The sequence below is a fragment of the Sabethes cyaneus genome, chromosome 3 (genome assembly GCF_943734655.1).
Source record: "Sabethes cyaneus chromosome 3, idSabCyanKW18_F2, whole genome shotgun sequence".
Classification (NCBI taxonomy): domain Eukaryota; kingdom Metazoa; phylum Arthropoda; class Insecta; order Diptera; family Culicidae; genus Sabethes; species Sabethes cyaneus.
Genome location: NC_071355.1, coordinates 71,876,741 through 71,901,051, shown reverse-complemented (window position 1 = coordinate 71,901,051; position 24,311 = coordinate 71,876,741). Strand labels below are relative to the sequence as shown.

The following is a 24,311-nucleotide window of genomic DNA, read 5'->3' as shown; positions in this document are numbered from 1 at the left end:
TGAACGTACCATATTCTGCGCAGTTAAGACATTTTTATGATTCTTCCGCTATTATAAGTATTCTAGATTGAAATTAATAACGTTGATAGCAGCAACGTGTAGTGCTACGGTCTATAGTATCTGGTAAAAAACATGGGAATTAAAAGTCGACCAACAATTGAGTATATTTTTCGTTTTGTAAACTTATCCACGGTGCCTAATTCTGCGCACGGCACGGCAAGAGCCCATGTTCCTAATTCTGCGCATGTTTGTTCCTAATTCTGCGCACCCAAAAAGTAACAATAAACACTCATACCATGTTGTTTATGTCATTATACGCTAAAAGCACGTCAAAAATCCGGCATTAGCCATTACAATAAATAAATCCATGATTTGGCGTTCTTGTGCTGTCCAGGTGGCACAGGAATATTGTTATCATTTTGATTGGCTTATTTTAAATATTTTATTGTCGATAACGTGAAAGGCGAGTTGATTCGGGGTTTCTGCATACTGAATATTACACTTTAGACATATATTAAAAATTGTGTTTTCATGTAGAAACCCCTTCGCCACTGCCTGAAGTTGGACATTCAAAAAAAATTCAGAAAACATGGTTCCATAAATTAGCGCTTGTAGGTTCGGACCCCGAGTCGCAACTCAGTATTCCAATCAATGCACGTTAAACGTTCTACTTGAATTTTCATGCCTCTATACCTCAGCCATTTGGGTGAGGTTGCGTATTCTTTCGTGATTTCTTCGAAGGATACATTACTGCGCAGAATTTGGAACATGAATAAAAAATCTGTGCCTAAATCTGCGCACTACTGCGGTGCATTTTTACAACGAAAGCAAGGCATGCAATCATTCTTTTTGTCTAAAACATCACTAAAACTAATTATTCTTTCTAACTATGGTGGGTAATTTGATCATTGCAAGGAATTTCGACCATAAATTTGTTAATTTTCTAGAATGACAGTTTTAGCGTTGGCGCTAACGACGTTGTTTTCTGACATATAAAATACTTTCAGTTTCACTTTAATTTATTTCGCTGTCAAATATTATGCCTCCTTGGTGAATAATGGCGTAATATTCAACAGATATTTATAAGAAAATAACACAATGGTCATAGTTATGCACAATGTTGAAGAATACATATGTAAAGAAAAATGCGCAGAATTAGGAGCGGTCACGGTATATGAAAAACAAAAATAGATTCGGGTTTCACGATTAAACTTCAAGTAAAAATTGCTAAAAATCTTAATTTTTTTGCGTGGTTAAGAAAATCTCTGTTTTTTTTTTGTCACTACGCCCCCCCCCCCTTCAATTGCCCACCATCCGAAGGACAAAAACTTTAAAAAATATTTGTAATGGCTTAACTGCACTTGTAAATTTATGAGAGATGTGATGCAGCTAAGTAGTACCATCATGATAATTTAAGCAACCACAGTTTGCTTTACTAACAGTTTTGTTATGGTTTTATAGCTATCTATAAAGCTGTTTTGACTTACATCAACTTGGTATTGCGTAATACCATAATAAAATCAGAGGTAATGATTAATACATCCAATAAAACCTTTATAAAATTTCAATAAAACAAAGCGGCTTTAGAATTGTCCCTTGGAAAGAGTGGTCCACTTAGTCGGAAGACAGTTTTATAGTAGTCATCACAAAGTTCTAGTGGAGCTCATAATTTTATTAGCAGTTTTATGAAATTGGTCATAAAAACTACTAGAGAAACTTAATAAAACTTAAATTGCTACCTGGGATGTGTGTTGAGAATTAAGGACATAAAGGGTGTCCCACATCAAATTGCACCACGGAAGAAACGCTGTAGAAATTTACCCATTGAGTATTTTCTCTTGAAAATTTGAGGAGAAGTAGTTTAGAGTGTATTGTTTACACTCTACAGCACTCGTGCGCTAATTGCACGTCCTCTAACTGCACCGTCTTTTAATTGCACGTTCGCTAGTTGCACGATCGTGCAACTAAAAAACAGTTATCTGTCAAACTACACGTGGTTTTCCAGGTGGTTGCTATAAACAAAAATGCAGCGTTGCCGAATGCAAACTCTCTATCTCTGCATTACGTAGATACATTACAAACAAATTCATGCAAATTTGACTAAACTTTGACTAATTGAACACATATTCATTAAGATTTTACCCAAGGAACAAAACGGCAGCACCTAAACAAGCAGGTGTGGAATAAGAGTTGTGTGGTAGCATTCAGTGCTGAATAAGCGAATTTGCTGAATTGTCTGTTGTTTAAACGTCATATCCTATATTTTTTCTAGCTTCTAATCAACATCTATACGTTGTTATATAAGTGCAGAATAAGAGTCGAATAAACGTTATGCAAACGTATCGGCAGTACGGCTAAGAGCAGGTGTGGAATAATGGTTGCTTAAAAGCTACCATGAAAATGCATGTCGAATAGACGTTGTGCAAACGTGTCAGTCAAGAGCAATTGTGGAGTAAAAGTGGAATAAGAGCGGAATAAGCATTGCGCAAACGTATCAGCAGCATTACGGAGATAAAGTGTGGAATAATAGTGGAATAAGTGTGGAATGAGCGTTGCGCAAACGTATCAGCAGTATTGCTGAGAGCAAATGCAGAATAGAAGTGGAATAACAGTGGAATAAATGTTGTACAAACAAATTTGTAGCATTGCTGAGAGCAAGTGTGGAATAACAGTGGAATAAATGTTGCGCAGCATTGCTGCGAGAAAGTGTGGAATAAGTGTGGAATGAGCGTTGCGCAAACGTATCAGCAGCATTGCTGAGAGCGAGTGTAGAATAAGAGTGGAATTAAAGTTGCCCAAACGCATCAGCTGCATTGCTAAGAGGAACTATGGAGTATGTGTCGAATAATCGTCGTACAAACGTATCAGTAGCACCACCAAGAGCAGGTGTGGAATAAAAGGTGCTTGATGGCAGCCAATAACACCAATAACTTGAATGACACTTTATACTTTACACTTTATAATTTATGCTTTAAATTTATATTAGGTAGGGGAAGGTCGGTAAAGACGGACACTGCGGGAAAGACGGACACTTGTCATATTTCATAAACAATAATTTTTTGAAGCAAATCAATGATGGGAAATGTTTCTATAGATTGAATTAACACTTTTGAAATAAACTGCCGATTTTTAGCAGCGTAGTTGACAAATTTATAAGCAAAACAAAGAAAAAATGCGTATATACGCTAACCGATGTAATTTTGTGCGTGAAGAAAATAGCTGGTAAATCGTTAAAAAACAACATATTCATGCTAAACCGACGACATTGCGTTAGTTTGATCTTTCACTGAATATCCATTGGAAACCTAGTGAATTTTTGAATATTCAGTAAAAAGTTATTGAAGTTTGAAAAAATGGTATCCAAGTCGGGAAAGACGGACACCCAACGGTAGGGAAAGACGGACACACATATTTTGAACAAAATGGGTTCTCAACAACGCCCAACAACGATTTAACATTGCAAATACTTCCATATTATATATGTAAAAGTAACCAGAAGTCATATAACAGTTGGAATGAGCCAACTTTTAGAAACGATTAGTTCGTCACCAATTAAAATATTGAAGGGAACCATTCTATTTTCTCGCTCAAAGGGGGGATCGGGAAGGGGGTTTCCCAAACCAATTCTTTCCTAAATACATTATGAAATATGTTAATTTTTCTTAATACTGATAATTCAACGACGCGTGACACCTTTTTTCGAGTGTCCGTCTTTCCCATATCAAGTGTCCGTCTTTCCCGCCCATGCGCAGAAACTCTGATTTATACATGATGTTTATAATATTAAAAAATGCATAAATTTTGGAAGAAATTTTCCAGCACACGTTGTAACTTTATTAGACAGAGACTTAAAGGTTCAGTTTATACGAAAATTGGGATCAATACAGTTATATTTGAGTAGATATTGAGTCTTTACCTTAAGGTGTCCGTCTTTACCGCCCTTCCCCTACACTTTATTTTTATTTTTTTTAGATGCAATCTGAATAGAAAACATTTGCATAACCACTTTTAGCCGCCGCAAATCTTTGCTGGTAGTGGAATTCCTTTTAGGTGTTGTTGCCTGTACGGTGTGTATTTTTGCCCTCGGCGTGTCGTTATCCCTCGTCGTACCGATAAATTTAACAAACTTATATCCAAAGACAGCTGGCTGCTTGACACTTTGCGAGTTACTCACAATGGATTTGCTCAGTGAGATGAATTTCGTCGGGCTGAAGTCGCCAGAATTGTTATGATCGGGTGGTATAGTGGCGATACCACCACCACTACTGGTAGCACCGTAATCGTGTGACTAGCTCCCGCTCCCGCTGCCGGTGCGCGATAACACCACTGCTTCTCGTGCCATCCGCAGCTCTTTTTTGTTTTTTGGATGAAAAAAACTAAATCAGAGCCGAAGACAAATAGATTTGCACAGACAGCGAGCGACTTAAAGCAGCAATAAGCTCAGCAAAGTACTAGCACGAATCACTCCTGCTGTTAACTAATCACTGCTGCTGCTAATCACATCACTGCTAACTAAATGAACAATCGCTAGCCGAACATTCTGGATTTCTAGTTTCCAGTGAATTTTATTCAGTAGCGCCGCTCACCGTCGTCAATATTCAAAATGAAAAAGTCCTCGGCGTTGTAAGTGTGTTATGTTGCTGGTGGTACAAGCGAAATGCTTTATTTTAGTACAAATAGTTTATTAAATGTTTAACATGTGCGGAATAAATACTTCTAAAGTAATCTAGTATAGCAGATGCCAAACATGATTTAAGAAACTACTCTTCAGCGCTTAAATGTATTTTAGCCCATTTTTGTTCCACGCTTGACAAACTTAAGCTGGTCTGGTAAATCTACATCGGCTAAAAACTCGGCGCCTGTCATATGTCAGATTATCTCAGATGTGTTCGTTGACGGCTTCCGACCGACAGGATGTAAGTTCGAATCCGGGTGAATGAAAAAAGTGTATGGCAGGCTTGATGAATTTTGAGCCAACCAATGATTTCCTACTAAGCCTCTTATTAAATTATAATATATGCAAACATGGCCATGAAAATAACGAAACCCACAAAATAAAATAAAAATACTTCATGCATATTTTTTTTCTTTTTGCTTGCTAAAGGTTGAACTGCTGTGGAATAAACGTAGCTTCAGTACCATCAGCAAAAGTTTAATAAACATATCTATACGTACTGAATAAACATTTTACTATACGTTGCATAACAGTCATACAAACGCATCTTCCACGCCCATATTCAGCACTGTGCTATTTAAATTCTCCAAAACCAACTGTATAAGCATTGAACAGAGGTGTTTAGACATACTTGAAAAGCAGCTATATAGCATGTGCTGAATAAAAGCTGTCGGTAAAACGTTTAATAAGCCAAAATTGTTCCTTGGGTAGTTCGTTTGTAAAAATTTAGATGTTCTTCCCAAAATTTAGCGTACGTGTGAATGCATGTGAAGAGTTTTTTACAGTGATAACGCATCACGTTTTACAATAAATATTGGCAACTATCGTGCAATTAAAAAACGAAATTCGCTAATCGCATCGCCTCATTCGTGCAATTAGCGAACGAGTGCTGTATTTTTATCGCGGTCGGTTTTACGAAAATTGGAAAAAATGGCGTCACCCGAAAAGCAACATCGCGAATTTATTTTGCGCAAGCAAAATCTTTAAAGTCTCTCATCACGAATGATGAGACTTACGTCAAGGCGAATTTCCGGCAGCTTTCGGGGCTACTGTACTTCACCGCTTAGCACAAGTTTGATGTTCCAGAGGAGGTAAGGATGCAGAAACTTTCACAGTTTGCAAAGAAATACCTGATTTGGCAAGAGATCTGTTCATGTGGCAAACGGAATGCACCGTTCGTGACTACCGGGACTGTAAACGGGCAGATCTACCTCAAGGAGCGTCTACAGAAGCGTCTGCTTCCTCCGTTGATGCAACACGAGGACCCTATGATCTGCTGGCCGGATCCAGCTTCGTGCCACTGTTCAAAAGATGTTCCTGGAGTGGTACGAATCCAACGGGGTCAGTCACTTTCGTATCCAAGAACAAGAACACCCCCGGCCCACGGCCTGAAACTAAGGGAAGGAACGCTTTAAGTAAATCTTGCATCTTAAAAATTGTTATTCGATTAGCAGTTAACTAGTGCATGGCACCTCAAACTTCTGCGTTTGCACTGAAATGCAGTTGAACTTATCGCTTATTTTTGTCGCACGCATATTGTTGTAGGCCATGTAAAACGTGTTCGGCCAGATCAAAATATCAACAAAAGACTGCCCCGCTTAGACTGCTTTGGCTTCGAACGGCACGTACCACATGGTAGTAGCATTTTAATGCAACCATCGAAACGTCTAGTCAGTTCTAGTCAACTACTCCATCAGAGATTATGTCGCTGAGGCTCGACTCCGAAAAACGGCCATTTATCGAGCTTTCCGATGGATCAAGGATTCATTGTTTTGGTGATATTTCGGAAGAAATGCGTAGCCGGAAAGGAGAGTGCCGAGAGTTTATCGAAATGCAGTTTCAAGAGGTGGTTGTTCAGTGCTTGAAGGTCGGTTACGATGTATCGACCTATCGCAAATTGGTGTTGGCGAGTTTACGATACTCGCAGTATGACGTTCCGAAGGCAGTAAGAAAAATCGTTCACAGTGCCAACACAATTCGCAAATACAAGCTGTACAGGCATTTCGATGAAGTGCGACACGTGTTTGACGAAGGTTTAGTGTGGTATTTACCTGTACGTGGCGTTGATGATTCTGTTGGCATTGTTCTGGAGTCTGGTAGTGAGTATAGTACTTTGGAAAGCTACGAATATCGGTGTTTTATCATCCAGATCGGTTTTAGAAACCTGGAACACTGATAAGGTATCGCTACTAGATTTGTGGGAAGCCGTGAAATTCGCAAACCAGGCCGTACTGAACGATGAAAGGGTTCACTTCGGTGGGGTAAAACTAATAATCGACTTTGACGGCTTAGCGTGGAACCATGTATGGATGTATACCTCATTATCAGCGAAGGTCGTCTTCGAATTGCAACACTGCCGGATAGTGGACACCACCGTGCACGTGGTCAACAACAGTTCGCTTTTCAGTAAGGGTCACGCTCTTCTGACTCCTCTGCTGGGGAAGGAACTGACCAGCAGGGTAATAATGAAATAAGTCAAACTAGTTGGAGTCTTTGTCAATTTATGTCTAACGATTTTCAGTTGTTTCTCCACGGTCGAAATTGGTCTTCACTGCATCAACATATCAGCGCGAGCTGTTTACCACCCAAATATGGAGGCTCTGCCGTAGACTATGACCATCAACTAATGGGTGCTCTACTGGATCAGATGAAATCAACCTTTCCTGGTAAGTTATTCGAACTTCAAAAAGTCATTTAACAATATTTAACTGTGGCTGTTGTGTTTTGTCATTTTCAGTTTTCAAACCATAGTCCAACCGGCATTCCTTTTAGCTCTACTTTTAGTGGTGCACCGTAAATTAAGTAATCAACGGCGGGTAGCTTCCAGTCCAGCGCGATAACAATGGGAGAAAAATTTGCTGAATATATACACTATTTCAAAAATAAATTATGTGGCCAACGACAACCGTCCAAAATTAGCGCTCTACACGGGTGAATTAGATCAAGTGCCCAACTTCTCTAGCAGCAGCAGTCGGTGAGTGCCGGCCAACCACCTTGAAACAATGGGACTCAACTGGGAGAGGTTCCCATCAATTTGTGTCCACTCCCCGTCGGATTGCAGTCCGCTGGTGCTGATTAGTGTTTGGCGGGGTGTTACGATGTGGCGTCGGACTTAAAATGCCAATGCTGCGCTGCAGTGGCGGTGGGAATATTGCTGGTAAATTATAGAAATTCCATCTGGATAAGATAGCCTAATTGCAATTTGGGATGCTTCGGGTCGTTTTTCGAATGCAAACATGATTAAGTGGAAATTTTTTCAGTTTAGTTGATGAGCAACATGTTGTTTAACAATTTTCTACCAGTTTATAATCATTGAAAAAGTTTGATGGCTGTTCATTCATAATTATTTTATTCAGGGAGTTAGGTAGCTCGATGCAAATATTTCAGAGCATGATAGAAGACCACATTTGATGAAAAAAATCCTTCTATGCATATGATCAAATCTCAATCGTAACAGAGTTATTAAACAGGTTTAGCTTTTGGTTCTGTTTGCCTTAAATTAGCTCTAGTACAAAAAGCATGCAAGCTAGTTAAATTCTGTTTCCTTCATTCGAATACTTAGAGAATTTTGTACTGAAAATTGTCCTTAAATCTCGTACTTCACAAAATCTTGTTAATTTTTTGAGAAGCAAAAACTTAAAACAGCGTTTTATCAAATTTCTCCTGTAGAAGCGTGATAACGTTGATTGCTTCTATCTACACATTTAGAGATCATCTGATACCGTTGACCGTACAATCCGTTCTATGACGTGAAACGGCTATCTCTTTTAATTTCGTTGCAATTTCATTTTAAACGAATCTTGCTGAGTGTTGAATTAGCATTGTCCGTACCGTTGCGTTGGTAACAAAACGCACTGCACAATTCTTTGGCAGCTTGAAATCGTCGCAGGCAAAAAACGTTTAACTGTGGGTGAGTTAAACGTACATATTTTGTTTATCTAGCACATAAGCTGTCTGTAGATTTACTGGACAAAATAAATTAAATTTTGCGCACGATTTCGTCCGCGGCGGCGGTTCGAATAGGTGGGAAATTTAGAATACCTGAAAACTGCACGAATTCATACGTCACGCATAGCGCACCAAATAACCGCGTGCAACTGACACGGTTTGACGCGTATGGAAAACAACAACAAAACAGACTGCTCGTGTTCCTCTAGGACGTTTGTTACCGAGTGAATGTTGAATTGCAGCGGCCGCAGGTTTACCAGAACAGAACTACTGTCGAGAAATCAATTCTGCAGAGTGACACGGTGATCCGAACGGAATTTTTCTGTAGGTAGGGTATGTCGCTGCTTCGTCGTAATTGCTTATTCCCGTCCTATCCAACACTTGATTTAATGATTTAAAAATAACAACATTTATATGACACACAATGCAAAACTAGTTATTCCCTATTTTTTTAGTTTGTTGTCTATCATACGCGATCAATCAAAGTGAACTGAGATCTATTTAAATGCTTTTTATCATTAAAGAAGTCCTACCAGCCAAATTTCCTACGTTTTTTCGTGCGACGAAGAAGAAAATGTCCAATTATCGTTTTAATTTCCGTCACTCACAAATGAAAATAACTCACCCAAGGCATTGTCGTTATTCTACAGCCAGGAAAACTTGCCTGACCTGCAGAAATTTTGCAGAATAACATTTGTCATGCCGTCCTACTCAAATACATGCGCGTTAGTTTCGTAAATATTGTTGTGATTTTTAGCTCGGACGATGAAAAATTTTGATGGACGGATTTTAAAACGGTACGACGAATTTAAGAAATAAAGTCAATTGCGTAATTTCAATAATATGCTTTAATAATCGCTTTTCAGTGATTTCAAAGTTCACGAATCGTAAGGTAAGTGTGTTTTAGTCAAATCAGCTCAAGAACTTTTGGAGTATTCTTTAAATCCATCTAGCAAATGATGAAAATTAGAACGGCTCTACTTACTACGACGGGAATTAGAAATAAACCCTATAACGAATGAAAAGAGCTGCCACGCCCAAAGTGCGTAACGTAAATTGTAAACCTCCGTTGTGGCCCGGTTTTTCACTGCAGCAGCAGTTTTGACGACCATTGAAAAATATGTCTTAAGTGGCCCAGAGACGTCTGTTCGTGTTTGGCTTCATCATCATCCAACATTTGACAATTTCACAAAAAATAATGTACACGCGCACAACCACTAATTCACAAAGTAAGTTTTGACGCATTGTACATATTTTCGTTTGAACTCGTTTAACAGACCTCATAGTCCCTAGACAAGTATTGGCGCTGGCATCACTGGATATTTGCAGGTTATGTTCTGTTTTGCCATGTACACGCTTAAAAAAGTTAACTCTCGAATGGATAAAATTAACTCAGAAATGAGTGAGTTTCAACTGAGTAAAATCCGACTCACTTTAACAAAAACTGGAACAGCCCAAAAATTTGAGTAATTTGACAATTTCGCAATTCTGAGTAGTTTAGGCCGACCTCATAGCTGAGTTATAATTCTGGTCTGGTCTTTACAAATCGTATGTGCTGAGAGTTCAAACTGATTCTGCACCGAAATCCAAAAAAGTTTTGGACTTTTGTAAACACAAAACGTAAAAGCCGCTCGACTGTTACGGATGTGTACTACGATGAAGTGGAATCTTGCTCAGCGTCTAGTTCATGCGAGCTATTTGCTAAATTTTTCTCCACGGTATTTGCTTCTGAAGTTTCACCTGAAGAGGATGGTATGCGTGCCGCAGAAAGCATTCCTGCCGATTTAATCGATCTCGATATTTTTGAAATTACTAACGATATGATAATAACTGCTGCGAAAAAGTTGAAGTGTTCGTATTCTGCTGGTCCGGATGGGATTCCGGCTGTTCTTTTGAGCCGTTGCATGGAAATTCTGGCTGCGCCACTTTGCTGCATCTTCAACGAATCGTTATCTCAAGGAAATTCCCTGATGTTTGGAAATATTCGTATATGCTCCCGGTTTATAAGAGTGGTGACCCTCGAAATGTACGAAACTACCGTGGGGTTACCAGTTTATCAGCTGCATCTAAGTTGTTCGAAACGATTGTGAGCACTGTTAGCTAAGTAGCACGAGGAATTACTCCGTGACAACTAACCTCCTCGATTTCACATCAAACTGCATTCGGGATATTGAACAAAAAGCGCAAGTCGATGTAATTTATACAGACCTGAAAGCTGCATTCGAGCGAATTGATCATCACATCTTGCTTAAAAAAGTTTTACGTTTGGGGAGCTTCACAGCGGTTTGTTTCGTGGCTAAAATCATTCTTGTGTGATAGAGTTCTGCAAGTTAAACTTGGATCGGTTTTATCAACTACATTTACAACCCACCAACACTCCTTTACCATAGCACTATAGCCAGATATTCAAACATAAAATACCAGGTACAATAAGTGGACGTTAGACCGACAGTGCAAAGAAAAACCAAATCGTGACAATTTAATTTAACAGACAGGAAAACAGATGTGCAACAAAAATAACTTAGGACATGTTACTCTAACCAAACAATTGACAAAAGACAGACAGTATTGTACCGTCATCCGGGGATACTTGCAACACTTTTGAACTTTGACTTAGTATAACTTTCGAAGTATACCGTTTAGGTCCAAGTGTAAGTAGCCAAAACTTGTATAGTGGTGAGTACTTTTGATTTATGATTATAAGAAAAAATATAAACTAAATGAACCTGCAGAATGAACCGAAAATAGGCGTGTTGCAAGTTACCCAGTAAACGGGGTTACTTGCAACACTTTTCAGATTTTGCGTTTCTTATGATTTCATATCTGATTTCAAACCGCGAATGACTATTTCGAGATATTTTGAATGTATTTGTTGTTGCTTATGCAACGAAGGAAACAACTTTCCGTAACTTTGAATTCTCTATATTTGCGAAAATTAAAATTATCCTGCAACATCGATATGTTAATTAAGCTTTTAAGCTCAATAGATGCTTACATACGTTTGTAGGTTTCCTGGATTTTTCGTAGTATCGATTGAAACGGTAGTAAGAGTGATTCACGGGATCTAAATAAGATTTAGCTTCGATAAGCAAACATTTTTAACAATAGTTTTAGATGCGTCCGTACTAACCTTACTTAAGGTGATACGGTACTGAATCCCAATATGGCCGGAAAAATGGCGTCATTGTGAGGATATAGAATATTGGATGTCCGGCCATGTTGGATTCAGTACCGTTTCACCTTAAGTTTTAGCCCGTAGATGTTTTTTATCACTAGCTTTAAGTAACTACTATTAGCTAACTCGATACCGTACTATTAGCTAAATATACGTACTGTAGGTATCTAAGTTTAGATTGTAAGTTTATAATAATTATTTCGCAGGAAAAGCCCGAAACACGTATCTTCTAAAGGTAACCTCTGCACTAATCTCGTGACTTGCTAAGTATACGTTCGATGACAGTTCTCCATCCATTACACGGTATGCTGTACACAAGGTGACAGCCGCTCAGTAACCAATGTGTTCATAGTAGGTGCGGTGTATACGCAACACTCCCCCCCAGTGATTGGACCCTGGTCCGACTCACTTTCATTTGCACCTACATCTATGACAGCTAGCTTCACCGCAGGTCTTTCGTAGATTCCATTGGCAGTCTGTATCACCGCTGACCGTACTTGTCCATCTGTAGAGGTTTTTACTGACCGTACTTGTCCATCTGTAGAGGTTTTTACTGACAGTACTCGTCCTTTGGGCCAGCAGTTTCTCGGCATGTTAGGGTCCACTACGACGACAACTGCGCCCACGGCGATAGGCTTGGCTGGATAGAACCATTTGGTTCGTCGAGTTATTGTAGGCAGATATTCTGCAACCCAGCGTTTCCAGAAAAGGTTTGCAAGAGCGTCCGATGCACGCCATGACCGTTGAAGCATCAGTGGACAGTCAGTATATGGAACGAGCGGTTTCAACCCATTCGTTGAACCAACTAAAAAATGGTTAGGCGTAAGCGCCGGCGAGGAATGATTGTCTACGGGTACGTGTGTCAATGGGCGACTATTGATAATATTTTCCACCTGGATCAGATAGCTCCTCAACGCCTCCTCCGTTGGAACCCGTTGTGGTTTAACACGAGCTAAAATTTTCTTTACTGACTGGATTAGGCGCTCCCAGCAGCCACCCATATGCGGGGAAGCGGGAGGGTTGAAGCGCCATACAGTTGACGGTGTAGTGAATTCAGCTTGCAAATCGTTCATGTTTAGAGTGGACATTGCCTGTTTCAGTTCTTTTTCCGCGCCTACAAAATTCGTTCCACGGTCACTAACAATTTCGATGGGAGTTCCCCGACGGGCGAAACAGTTCCGTAACGCTAAAATACAGGAACTTGTATTTAACGAAGCGGCCAATTCAAGGTGTACAGCTCTAGTTGTTAGGCATGTCACAATAACACCCCAACGTTTCTCGTGTCGACGACCTACTGCAATGGGAAATGGTCCGAAATAATCCACTCCAACGTAAGAAAACGGTCTAACATACGCAGCCAACCTTGCTTTGGGTAGAGGAGCCATCGCTGGAGGGATGGGTTTTGCCACAAGTACCTTACACGTTTGACAGCTTCGGCGCACCTGATCGCATACCATGCGTACACGCGGAATGTAAAATGATTTGCGTACTTCATTTACGTAAGTCTCACGGCACTGATGGTGATAGCGTAGATGAATGTCATGGACGATAAGTCGGGTCAAAGGATGACTTCGAGGTAAGACAATAGGAAACCTATCACTAGTGTCCACGAAATCGCACTCGGTTAATCGAGTATGAATGCGCATCACTCCATTTTCGTCGATGAACGGGCTGGTTTTATACAGACGATTTTTATTGTTGAGGCGATTTCCCTTCAGTAGAAGTGTCAATTCATCTCCGTACTCGTCCTGTTGAGCTCTCTTGTAATGGAAGACTTCCGCATTAAGAAGTTCCTTTTGCGTTAACGGTTCGAAGACTATACGCTGACCACTCAGTTTCTGCCTAATGTTGGTAACGTAGCGGAGCACATAAGCAGTAACGCGACGGAGTCGATTCCACGATGAGAAGTTTTGTGGTAATAAAATGGTACGGACCTTATCTGTCAGGAAATGTAGGGAGAGAAAACACGGCCGGATTTCTTCGTTGGTTTTTTCAACGTTTAAGGGTGACACCGGCCACACACTTTTCGGCTGCCACAGAAATGATGGACCCTTAAACCAACGGCTAGTGGATTTCAGGTCCGGTTTAGAATTCCACTTTGTGCCGTCGTCCGCCACATTGAACTTGGTCCCCAACCAGCGCCACTCAGAGATGTTAGTTGTCTCCAAAATCTCACCCACACGAAAGGCTACGTATTGCGAATATCGTCGATGGTCTGACTGCAACCAGCACAGCACGTCCCGCGCATCTGTCCAAAAGTAACGTCTTGCAATTTGGATGGAGTGATTTTCCGCAACACTTCTGGCGAAACGCGAACCAACAACGGCGGCCTGGAGTTCTAGGCGAGGAATGGAAACAAACTTGATAGGCGCTACCCTCGTTTTACTTCCAATTAGCATACATTGTACGCGACCTTCATATTCGAAACGGAAATACGCCACCACAGCATAACCGTTTTCACTGGCGTCCACGAATGTATGAAGTTCTACTGCAGTCTCGGAGATGCTTACTTCTCCCTTAAAATAACAGCGCGGAATCTCCACCGACTCTAGTTCGGGCAATATGCGCAACCACGTAAGCCATTTCTGGAGTTCTTTCTCGGAAATCGGTTCATCCCAATTTGTTTTTGACCTCCAGATCTCTTGCAGTAACACCTTGAGGTACATCAGATAATGCGCGATGAGTCCCAAAGGGTCGTATATAGACATTAATGTACGCAACACGTCTCGTTTTGTAGGATGCTTCACCCCTGTTAACAGCTCTTTATTACGATCTGTGCAAAGCTTATAACGGAAGACATCTGACGCTGCACTCCACCACATGCCAAGTACCTTTTCCATGGCCAACTCCGCGTTCATATCCATTGACTTTTCTGTCTTTGGGACTTCCCCTAATGCCTCTAATACGGCCGGGGAATTCGACACCCAATTGCGCATTTGAAATCCTCCTTGCAGGTGGATGTAGTGTACTTCCTTAGCCAACTTAATCGCTTCCTCTTCCGTTTCGACACTGGTTAGCATATCGTCGACATAATGCCTATGACGGATGGCATCAACTGCCGCCGGATATATACTTTCAAACCGTGATGCGTTTTCGTTCAGAACGAATAGAGCTGTACTGGGGGAACATGTTGCCCCGAACGTTACTACCTGCATAACGTAATCACATGCTTCTCCTGATTCCTCGTTTGCACACCATAAGATTCGCTGGCTATCCTCGTCTGAAGGATTCATTCGCATCTGGTGAAACATTTCTGCAATGTCACCGCCAAGGCCTACCAACCGCTCTCGGAATTTGTACAGAACCGCTGGCAGAGCGTTTAGTTGGTCAGGACCTTTCATCAGCACGGAGTTTAGCGAAACACCTTTAAATGAAGCGGCTGCGTCGAACACAATTCGGACCTTTCCCGGTTTGTTGGCATTGGAAACCGGAAATATCGGTAAGTACCACGTTCTACTACTGGTTTTTCGGCTTTCTTCGGGGGTAAGCTTACGTATATAGCCTTTGCGCTCATAATCTGTCATTTTGTCTCGTACAGTATTTGAGAGATGCGCATCACGTTCCATCCTTTTGATCCGGCAACGGTGACGTCTTAACGCCATAGAGCGATTATTAGGTAAATGGACGTCGTCATATTTCCAGAGCAAACTAACTTCGTAACGCCCATTCCGGAACATTGTAGATTCCTGCAGTTTTGTCAAAGCTCGTTTGTCTTCTTTCGAGAATAAATGATTTTGCTGCTCTTGAATGCCTAAGCTGTCTAGAGCGAAGTAGTTCTTGACGGCTTCGTGCAGAGATTCGTCCGCATTACGAGAGTGGAAACAGACATGAAAGCTGTGCGAAATTTTCTCTATCGTCGTACCTGCCAACGGGCAAACTCCATAAACCGACCAACCAAGGCGTGTCTTAATGGCCGCAGGTTCCTCTAACTTTCCCTCGCGGCCTTCGAGGGGGTGTAACATCCTGGCATTGCTCATGCCGATCAACAGTTTGGGTTGAACATTGCTGTAAGATTCAATGGGCAGCCCTTTAAGTTGAGCGTACTGTTCCGAAAACTTACGCGCAGGTAAAGATTGCGGTGGAAGTTTCAAATCCTTTACTGTATAGACTTCCGACAGACGGTGTTGGCCACTATGGTTGTGCGTTCCGGAAATTTTCACGGAAACCATCATTGCGTCTTTCTCATAGCGGCATGTATCTGCCGTCCAGCGTAAACAAAGAGGGTATTTCTCACCTCGCAAATTCAGTTCCTCCGCTAAACTTTCCTCCATTAATGTTAGGGATGACCCACTGTCCAGGAACGCGTATGTAGGCAGAGCAATTCCATTGTGGTGAAGAACAACTGGGATGTACTGGAACAGAACCGATTTGCGTCCTCCGCGATGCGTATTGCATGAATCAGCTTCGGGAGGATCACGGTTACTCAAGCTGGATGATGACACCTGCTGTTTGTCCTTAGAATCATTGTGCAGAAGCCGATGATGTTTGTATTGACAACCGTTCTTCCCGCACAGTTTTCCGGACTCACACGGTCCACGATGATTACCCAAGCAACTACGGCATAGCTTGTATTTCCGGAGTATATCCCAGCGAACTGAAAGACCGGACGAAAGAAATTTCTTGCACTTTTCCACTGCATCACAATCTCCATGGCAAACGAAACAACTATTGACGTCATATTGCTCAAATTGCTGTTCTGTTTCGGTGTGCGCATTTAGGAAACCATCGTCTTTGCGCCCACGGCGAGACTTACTATCGGAGGAACTAGAGAAATCTGGCAGTGTAACGGCGCTTGCTGCTTCCGCCAGGTTGTACAACCAATCACTAAAGTCTAACACAGTCACGGAGGGAAGGGACTGTCGATGAGTCGCCCAATTCAGTCGGATCATTGGGGGAAGTCGCTTAGTCAAATTGTGCAGGAGGGTCGGGTTGCATAGATGCTGCTCCAATTCGCAGGCTTTAATAGTAGCTACCATGTTACGCACAGCCAAAGCAAAATCTACCAGAGATCCAAGGTGCTCCTCTTTTGGAGAAGGAATAACATTTATTTTTTGTAGTAGCGAATGAACGATAATATCCGGGCGACCAAAAAGCATCTTAAGGGTGGAGAGAACTTGCCCTAGATTAGTAGGATGTAACAGCTGACATTTAACTGCATCCAAGGCTTTTCCTCGCAAACACTTCTGCAGTCGAGCTAGATTTTCTTCAGGTGAGTACCCACAGAGATTTGTAGAATTCTCATATGTAGCAAAAAACAGTGGCCACTCTTCCGGGTCACCACAGAAGATTGGCAACTCTTTGGCAATCGCCTGTCGTGCAGCGATTTGACTACTATTTAGCAACGTAGTCCCTCCAAAGGCGCCAGAAAAGCCGAGAGAGTCACAGGGGTACTGTTCTTGAGTCGCATAACGAGAAAGACCAGCGAGCGGTGCGAACGCGGAGGCATTTGGATGTTGGTGACGATTTGGCAATGATGATGACGGAATATACTCAAACTGCTCGGGGCGACGGGGAGCAAACGACGACGCATTAGGCCGCTGCTCAACTGGAGGCGGATATAGTACTGGTACTGGGATGTATGCCCGTTGATTTGGCGGAACTGGACCAAATGCTGACGAGTTCCCACGATTTGCGAGCGAATGTGGAACGTTAGCTGGAACACGAATTGGTTGTTCCTTCATACTTCGAACGAACACTGACTCATCTCTATTTTGGTGGCCAGCATGCGGAGGATGGTCATTAGAACGGTAATCATTCATTGGTGATGAATGGAAAATAGGAGGATCTCTAGCATTATTAGTTGCTGGCATATTTGCACTACTATTGCCCTGACCTACATGATTTTTATTCACTGATGCCTCGAGTAAGAGTTGGTATTTGCGTCTTAAAAACTTACGTTCGATTGCTTCTTCTTCTTCCAACATCTTGATACGAAGTTCAACTGGAAGTTTGTTTACTAGATCAGGATCAACAACAACCTCTCCAGAAACGGTAGGCATATTTAGTTGCACGAGTGGTGGCCGGGTAGAGCGCGGTTGTGGTGGTGGAACCGGCGAGATGGGTGTTTGTGGTGTAGGTAGACGTTGGTTTGATCGAGGAAGCTGCGGTTGTGCTATCGGCTCATCTGCAGTAGTTTTCGGATGCGGCGATTGTTGCGCAGGAACTTTAGCAGCGACGCATTCCGGGCAGCTCCAATCATAGTTGGCCACATCGTCATTCACACCGACGCATTGAAAGTGATACCACCGTTCACAGTCGTCGCAGCAGACCATCTCGTCACAATCAGGAAGTTGACAGAGCGGGCATGATTGCTGCAGGGTGATGTCTGGAACAGCATCTCGTGTACGGGTCTTTCGTGGCATCTTCGAACGATAAAACGATAATTTTAAACTGTTGCTTATGCAACGAAGGAAACAACTTTCCGTAACTTTGAATTCTCTATATTTGCGAAAATTAAAATTATCCTGCAACATCGATATGTTAATTAAGCTTTTAAGCTCAATAGATGCTTACATACGTTTGTAGGTTTCCTGGATTTTTCGTAGTATCGATTGAAACGGTAGTAAGAGTGATTCACGGGATCTAAATAAGATTTAGCTTCGATAAGCAAGCATTTTTAACAATAGTTTTAGATGCGTCCGTACTAACCTTACTTAAGTTTTAGCCCGTAGATGTTTTTTATCACTAGCTTTAAGTAACTACTATTAGCTAACTCGATACCGTACTATTAGCTAAATATACGTACTGTAGGTATCTAAGTTTAGATTGTAAGTTTATAATAATTATTTCGCAGGAAAAGCCCGAAACACGTATCTTCTAAAGGTAACCTCTGCACTAATCTCGTGACTTGCTAAGTATACGTTCGATGACAGTTCTCCATCCATTACACGGTATGCTGTACACAAGGTGACAGCCGCTCAGTAACCAATGTGTTCATAGTAGGTGCGGTGTATACGCAACAATTTGTAGTAAAACAAGAGATACTGGAGGCGTTTTTTGTTTCCCAATTTCGTCTACCGCTTTTTTAAAGATATTTGGTGAAAATGCAGCATGTCGGCGAACTCCAAATTGCCGTTTCAAGGCACGTGAAATTTTTCACAATTTTAATTTTTCTGGAGATGGTGATAGACAAAATAACATCGTACAGATGCAAACTTGCTTTGTACATACTGTTTATTACGATAATTTTCATTTTTACAAGTGCTGCAAGTCGCGCCATATTGGAAGTAACAACACGAATTCATCGTTTCTTCTCCAAGTTCAAAATATAAACAAAGCTCAAAGTTGCTATTTGTTAGCTTATATGATGCACTTATTGTGTACAGGAACCAAACAATAAATAATAATTCCATGTCAGTGAACTGACGCAACTTTGCAACTCCATTTTTCCTACTCTGAAAGTGACATTACTTTCCAATCGTATAAAAACAAGCAAAACAATGATGTAATGGATTAAACTTAACTAAACAATAGGTAAACGTCCCTTCTTTAAAATGGCATTGGGTACAAATGGTTATGTTAACAAACAAATGCGTTAGAGCTGTCAAAAGCGCGATGCGCCAAAGTGTTGCAAGTAACCCCGGTGTTGCAAGTACCCCCGGATGACGGTACGTATAAAATTGAAAATTAACAAAATTTGTAACAAATCTAACACCCAATGTATCGTAGAAATCCTTGATAAAGACTACAAAATATAGTCGAAACGTCGGAGAAAGTACAAAATCTGTTCTGATTTATTAAGACTGACAGCCGACAAAAATAAATTTACAAACAAATCTGGTGTACCGCAGGGTAGCACGCTTGGCCCTCTCCTTTTCATCATTTTCTTCAATGACGCAGCAAATGTCTTAGGAAATAGTTGCCGACTAGTTTACGCCGATGACCTAAAGATCTATCTGACGATTCGTTGCATCGAGGATTGTTATTGTCTCCAGTTTTTATTAGATAAATTTGTGACGTGGTGTAAACTAAATTCGCTAATAGTAAGCATTGCTAAGTGCCAGGTGATTACATTTCATCGAATTCAATCGCCTATTATTTTTGAGTATAGTATTGATGGGCAAGCGTTAAATAGAGTCGACTACGTTAACGATCTTGGTGTTATCCTGGACTGTAAGCTGACGTTTGATAGGCACCGAACGGAAATTATTTCTAAAGCGAGCAAGCAACTTGGGTTCATCGCAAAAATAGGCCGGGATTTCAAAGATCCTCATTGTTTGAAAGCTTTGTACTGCTCCCTTGTACGTCCTCTACTTGAAAACGCATGCGTGGTCTGGACTCCACACCAGCTTTTATGGAACTTGCGCATCGAGCGTGTGCAGAGAAGATTTCTACGCCTGGCATTGAGGGACTTACCCTAGCGAGATCCAAATAACCTTCCGCCTTATCCGGAACGCTGTCGTCTGCTTGGACTGGATACCCTTGAACGGCGTCGCAAACTTCAACAAGTATTACTCGTGGCCAAAGTGCTGAATGGCGACATTGACTCGCCGAAGCTCCTGTCCATGATGAACTTCCGTGCATCGCAACGTGTATTAAGACCATCTTCCATGCTAGTAAACGATTTTCACCGTACAAACTTCGGCTTTTTCGAACCCGTAGCGTTCAGTGTAAGATTATTCACTACTATTGAGCATCTGTTCGAGTTCGGCGAACCTTCGCACTTGTTTAAAAGCAAAATTACTAGGTCCAGTGCAATTTGATTGTTATGTTAGTTCATTAAGACAAATTTTGTCAGATGATATAAAATAAAAATAAATAAATAAATAATTAATTAATCATAATTTCTTTAACAACTACTCAGTTTTGAGTGAAATGGCACTCATTTTTGAGTAAATATTGCTCATTAATGAGCTTCTGCGTTAAACTCATAAAAGGAGTAAGTGTTACTCAAAATAGGTTGTAAAATATACGCATGTAAAATATACGCATCGCAGTTTTGCGCAAGCAACTTGCACGCAAGATAAACACGAAATATGCCGGAAAATCATTTTAGCGACTTGTACGCAAGAAAACTCGAGGGCGGAATACCGAAAATAAAATATTTGGAGTTGCAGGGTAATTCATATAGCTATGGCACTAGGTGAAAAACTCTCGATTTTCCCAGAATTGCCGGGTTCATGAAATTTTCCTGAAAGTTGGCCCACTAGTATGTGCCCAGCCAACACCAACTCGTATAGCAATGTACGCAAATTATCGTAAATAACTCTTAACAAACTCGTATTCGTAAATAAAGTTTTATAAAGTGCGCACAAGTTGATATTCTATCGTTTATAATGCTGGTAGCTGACAAACATACGATTTTCAGCACAAAGTCGTATAGCTGTATGAAACTTGTCGCGCTTAATCGGATCTTATCGTATTGAAATACCTATATAAGTGTATCGCTCAAGATTATTCCTCAGTGCGTATATCGCCTCCAAAATGGTACGGATAAGCGGCTTTTGTGCGTCGAATACGATTTTGTTGGATACATATCAGTACGTAACTCTTATTTGCAATCTAATTATATACATGTCAAAATGCTGACTGAGTGAACATTCGCTAGTACTCAGAATTTTCCCAGAACCTGGTAGTTCTGAGGAAAACGACAGTTTTCCTCCCTGCATCATTTAAATATAACCTGTTGTTCTTTTTTAAATGTATTCGTTTTTCAACTATAATTTACGTTGAATTTTTGTTATTTTTGGTTTTCTGCTTGGAAAAATGAGGAAAATGCCTTTGTTTTGCAGTGGAAATTTGCGCTCTAGTTTCTAGTTCACCGCGCCTTTTTGCCTTGCACGCAAATTGCTTGCGCAAAACTTGCATGCAAGCACTTGAAAGTGCTTGAGCATTTAACCGGGGTGTTAAATAATCGTTCAAAAAGCGCAGGTTGAATGCGGATAGCATACGTATTCACGGCAGTCACATTCAACTTGCGATCCCTTTTCAAGCCCTGCTCCTAACACCGAGGTTGCGGCCTCGTTGATGGCGGAGCGTATCATACTCCATCGGTTTTCGAGGGTCGAAAGCTCCACAGAAGAAGGCAGAGTTTCATTCAGTACGCGCGCGTAGTTTTCGACAACTGGCGAGTTGTTTAACTGCTGAATGTTTAACCGAGAAGGACGGCTTTGTCGCGTGGTATAAACCGTCGATAGTTTTAAGCGCGCATGTACTGCTACTAGGTAATGGTCCAGGTCGATATGCGTATCTCGTAGGGAGCGTACGTTGGTAATGATCGAGAAAAACCGGCCCTCGATGAGCATATGGTCGACTTGGTTCGAAGTTCGTTGGTCAGGTGATCTCTAGGCGGGTTTGTAGATATCTTTGTAGGAAAAGAAAGTGCTTCTGATCACCAAGTCTCGGGAGCTTGCAAAGTTGATGCATCGCTGGCCGTTGTCGTTCGTGTCGGTGCGCAGTGGCCCGATCACCGGTCTATACATTGCTTCCCTGCCGACCTGGGCGTTCATGTCCCCGATGATGATCTTGATGTCCTGTTGTACGTTTCCTCCAGCTGCGCATAGAACGCTTCCGTCTCGTCGTCGGGTCTACATTCGTGTGGACAATGTACGTTTATGATGTTGTGGATGAAGAAACGGCCTTTTATCCTCAACACGCACTTCCTCTCGTTGATCGCTTTCCTGTCCATTACGCGATCCTGCATTTGGCCCAACACTTGATCGCTCCACCGCTCTGGAAAAATTGGGCTTTACCGCCACGGATCCTCCATACCTTCTCACCTTTGCGACAGATATCGTGCAGTGTGGCACTGTGCCAAACTTTCGGGGCTCTAACTGATCGAGCAGCTTTTCGCCACCAACAAAATATAGCGATCTGCAGTTCCAGATACCAAGACTCCATCCCATGTCCTTATTTCGTCGCCTTTGTCCATGCCGAATGTTCCGAGTAACAGAGAGCTACATAGTTGAGAATTTTCACAGACTATGAGAGATACAAAACGATGTCGATTATATTGTTATTCAAAGGCACACTCATCAAAATATACTTGTCTGCTACGGTATTAGCTTGGTGTATTGTTATTATGCATTGAAAATTGCCCCCAGGCCCCCTGGCTACATGGCTAGTATTTGTATTATTAAAATTTAATGAGGGACTTGGGTCTTGGGCCACTCGTCGCCAATTTTCTAGTCGTCTCAGAAGTCGCAAATCGCGTACGACCTGGTGCCGGTGCGGTTGTTGCAAAGGACTATTTTCGTCGCACTGTCGTCCGGCATCCTTACGACGTGTCCGTCCCACCGCAGCCTGCTTACTTTCGCTAGATGTACAATGGGAGTCTCCCCAAGCAGTGCCTGTAGCTGGTGATTCATACGCCTCCGCCACTCTCCGCTTTCAGTTTGTACTCCGCCAAATATCGTCCGCAGCACTTTCCGCTCGAACACGGTAAGGACGGTGGACATACCGTGAGCAGCATCACAGCTTCAAGTTTATAAAGAACTATCGGTCTAATAAGAATTTTGTACATTGTTAGCTTCGTGCGGCGGCGTATGCTTCCTGATTGTAGCGTTTTACGAAGGGCAAAGTAGGCCCGATTTGCCTCTTGGATGCGTCGCTGGATCTAGTGTTGTTGTCCGCGGTCACCAGCGATCCCAAATACTCGAACTCTTCTATCACTTCTAGTTCGTCGCCGTCAACGGTTACCGTCCCGTCCGTGGGAGATGCGCGTTTGTTTCCTTTGATCCTCTTCCTTTCATGTATTTGGTCTTCAATGCATTTATTTTTAGCCCAATTCTCCTAGACTCCGCGTTTTCAGTCTGGCGTAGATTGCCTTCGCCGTCGCAAAGTTCCTGGCTATGATATCAAGCCCGTCATTATACTTTTTTCACTTACCCGGATTCTTACTTACACTCTGTTCGTCACTTACACACTTACACTTACACTCTGTTCGTCGGAAGCCGTTAGCGAACACATCTGAGATAATCTGACATATGATAAGCGTCGAGTTTTTAGTCGATGTAGATTTAGAAGCTTAACTTTGTCAAGCGTGCAACAAACCTCGGCTATTAATATATTTAAGCGCTGAAGAATAGTTTCTTAAATCATGTTAGGCGTCTGCTGTACAAGATTACTCTAGAAACATTTATTCAGCATATGTTAAATATTTAATAAACTATTGGTACTAAAGTAATCTATTTCGCTTTACTATATCTATTCATTGTTAAACAGTCGGGTACATAACAAATTTGGTAGCTGTATCTGAGTACGGTTGCTATTTGATTGTTTAGTGTTGATGCAAATTTATCTGTTCATCGGAATGTCGTCAGCATGATGTGAAATAAAGTGAACCTAATATAAATTTAAAGTATAAAGTATAAAATGTTATTCAAGTTATTAGTGTTATTGGTTGCCACATCTGCTCTTAGTGTTGCTGCTGATACGTTTGTACGACGATCATTCGATTCTTATTCATCTATGAGAATGTGGTCAATCTGTTTCATTATGCATTGGTCAAATGATCTTCAACTGGCTTTAGAGATATCAAAAAGGTGCTTCGGAGCACCAGGCCTCAGGAAGCTG

General features: G+C 41.5%; 2 protein-coding genes across 2 annotated transcripts; one reads left to right on the top strand and one right to left on the bottom strand.

Annotated features, from left to right (window-relative positions):
- Nucleotides 1-6,377: 6,377 nt before the first annotated feature.
- Nucleotides 6,378-7,524, top strand: LOC128739707 (alpha-tocopherol transfer protein-like). The gene is made up of 4 exons (XM_053835204.1): nucleotides 6,378-6,774; nucleotides 6,836-7,134; nucleotides 7,197-7,341; nucleotides 7,413-7,524. Exons 1-4 carry the CDS (start codon nucleotides 6,378-6,380, stop codon nucleotides 7,424-7,426), a joined length of 855 nt encoding a protein of 284 aa, XP_053691179.1. The 3' UTR covers nucleotides 7,427-7,524.
- A 4,570-nt stretch (nucleotides 7,525-12,094) lies between these two features.
- LOC128739706 (uncharacterized) lies at nucleotides 12,095-20,342 on the bottom strand. The gene is made up of 2 exons (XM_053835203.1): nucleotides 20,154-20,342; nucleotides 12,095-18,160 (listed from the first exon to the last, which is right to left on the bottom strand). The coding sequence occupies exons 1-2, from the start codon at nucleotides 20,340-20,342 to the stop codon at nucleotides 12,095-12,097; spliced, it is 6,255 nt and encodes a 2,084-aa protein (XP_053691178.1).
- Nucleotides 20,343-24,311: the final 3,969 nt, after the last annotated feature.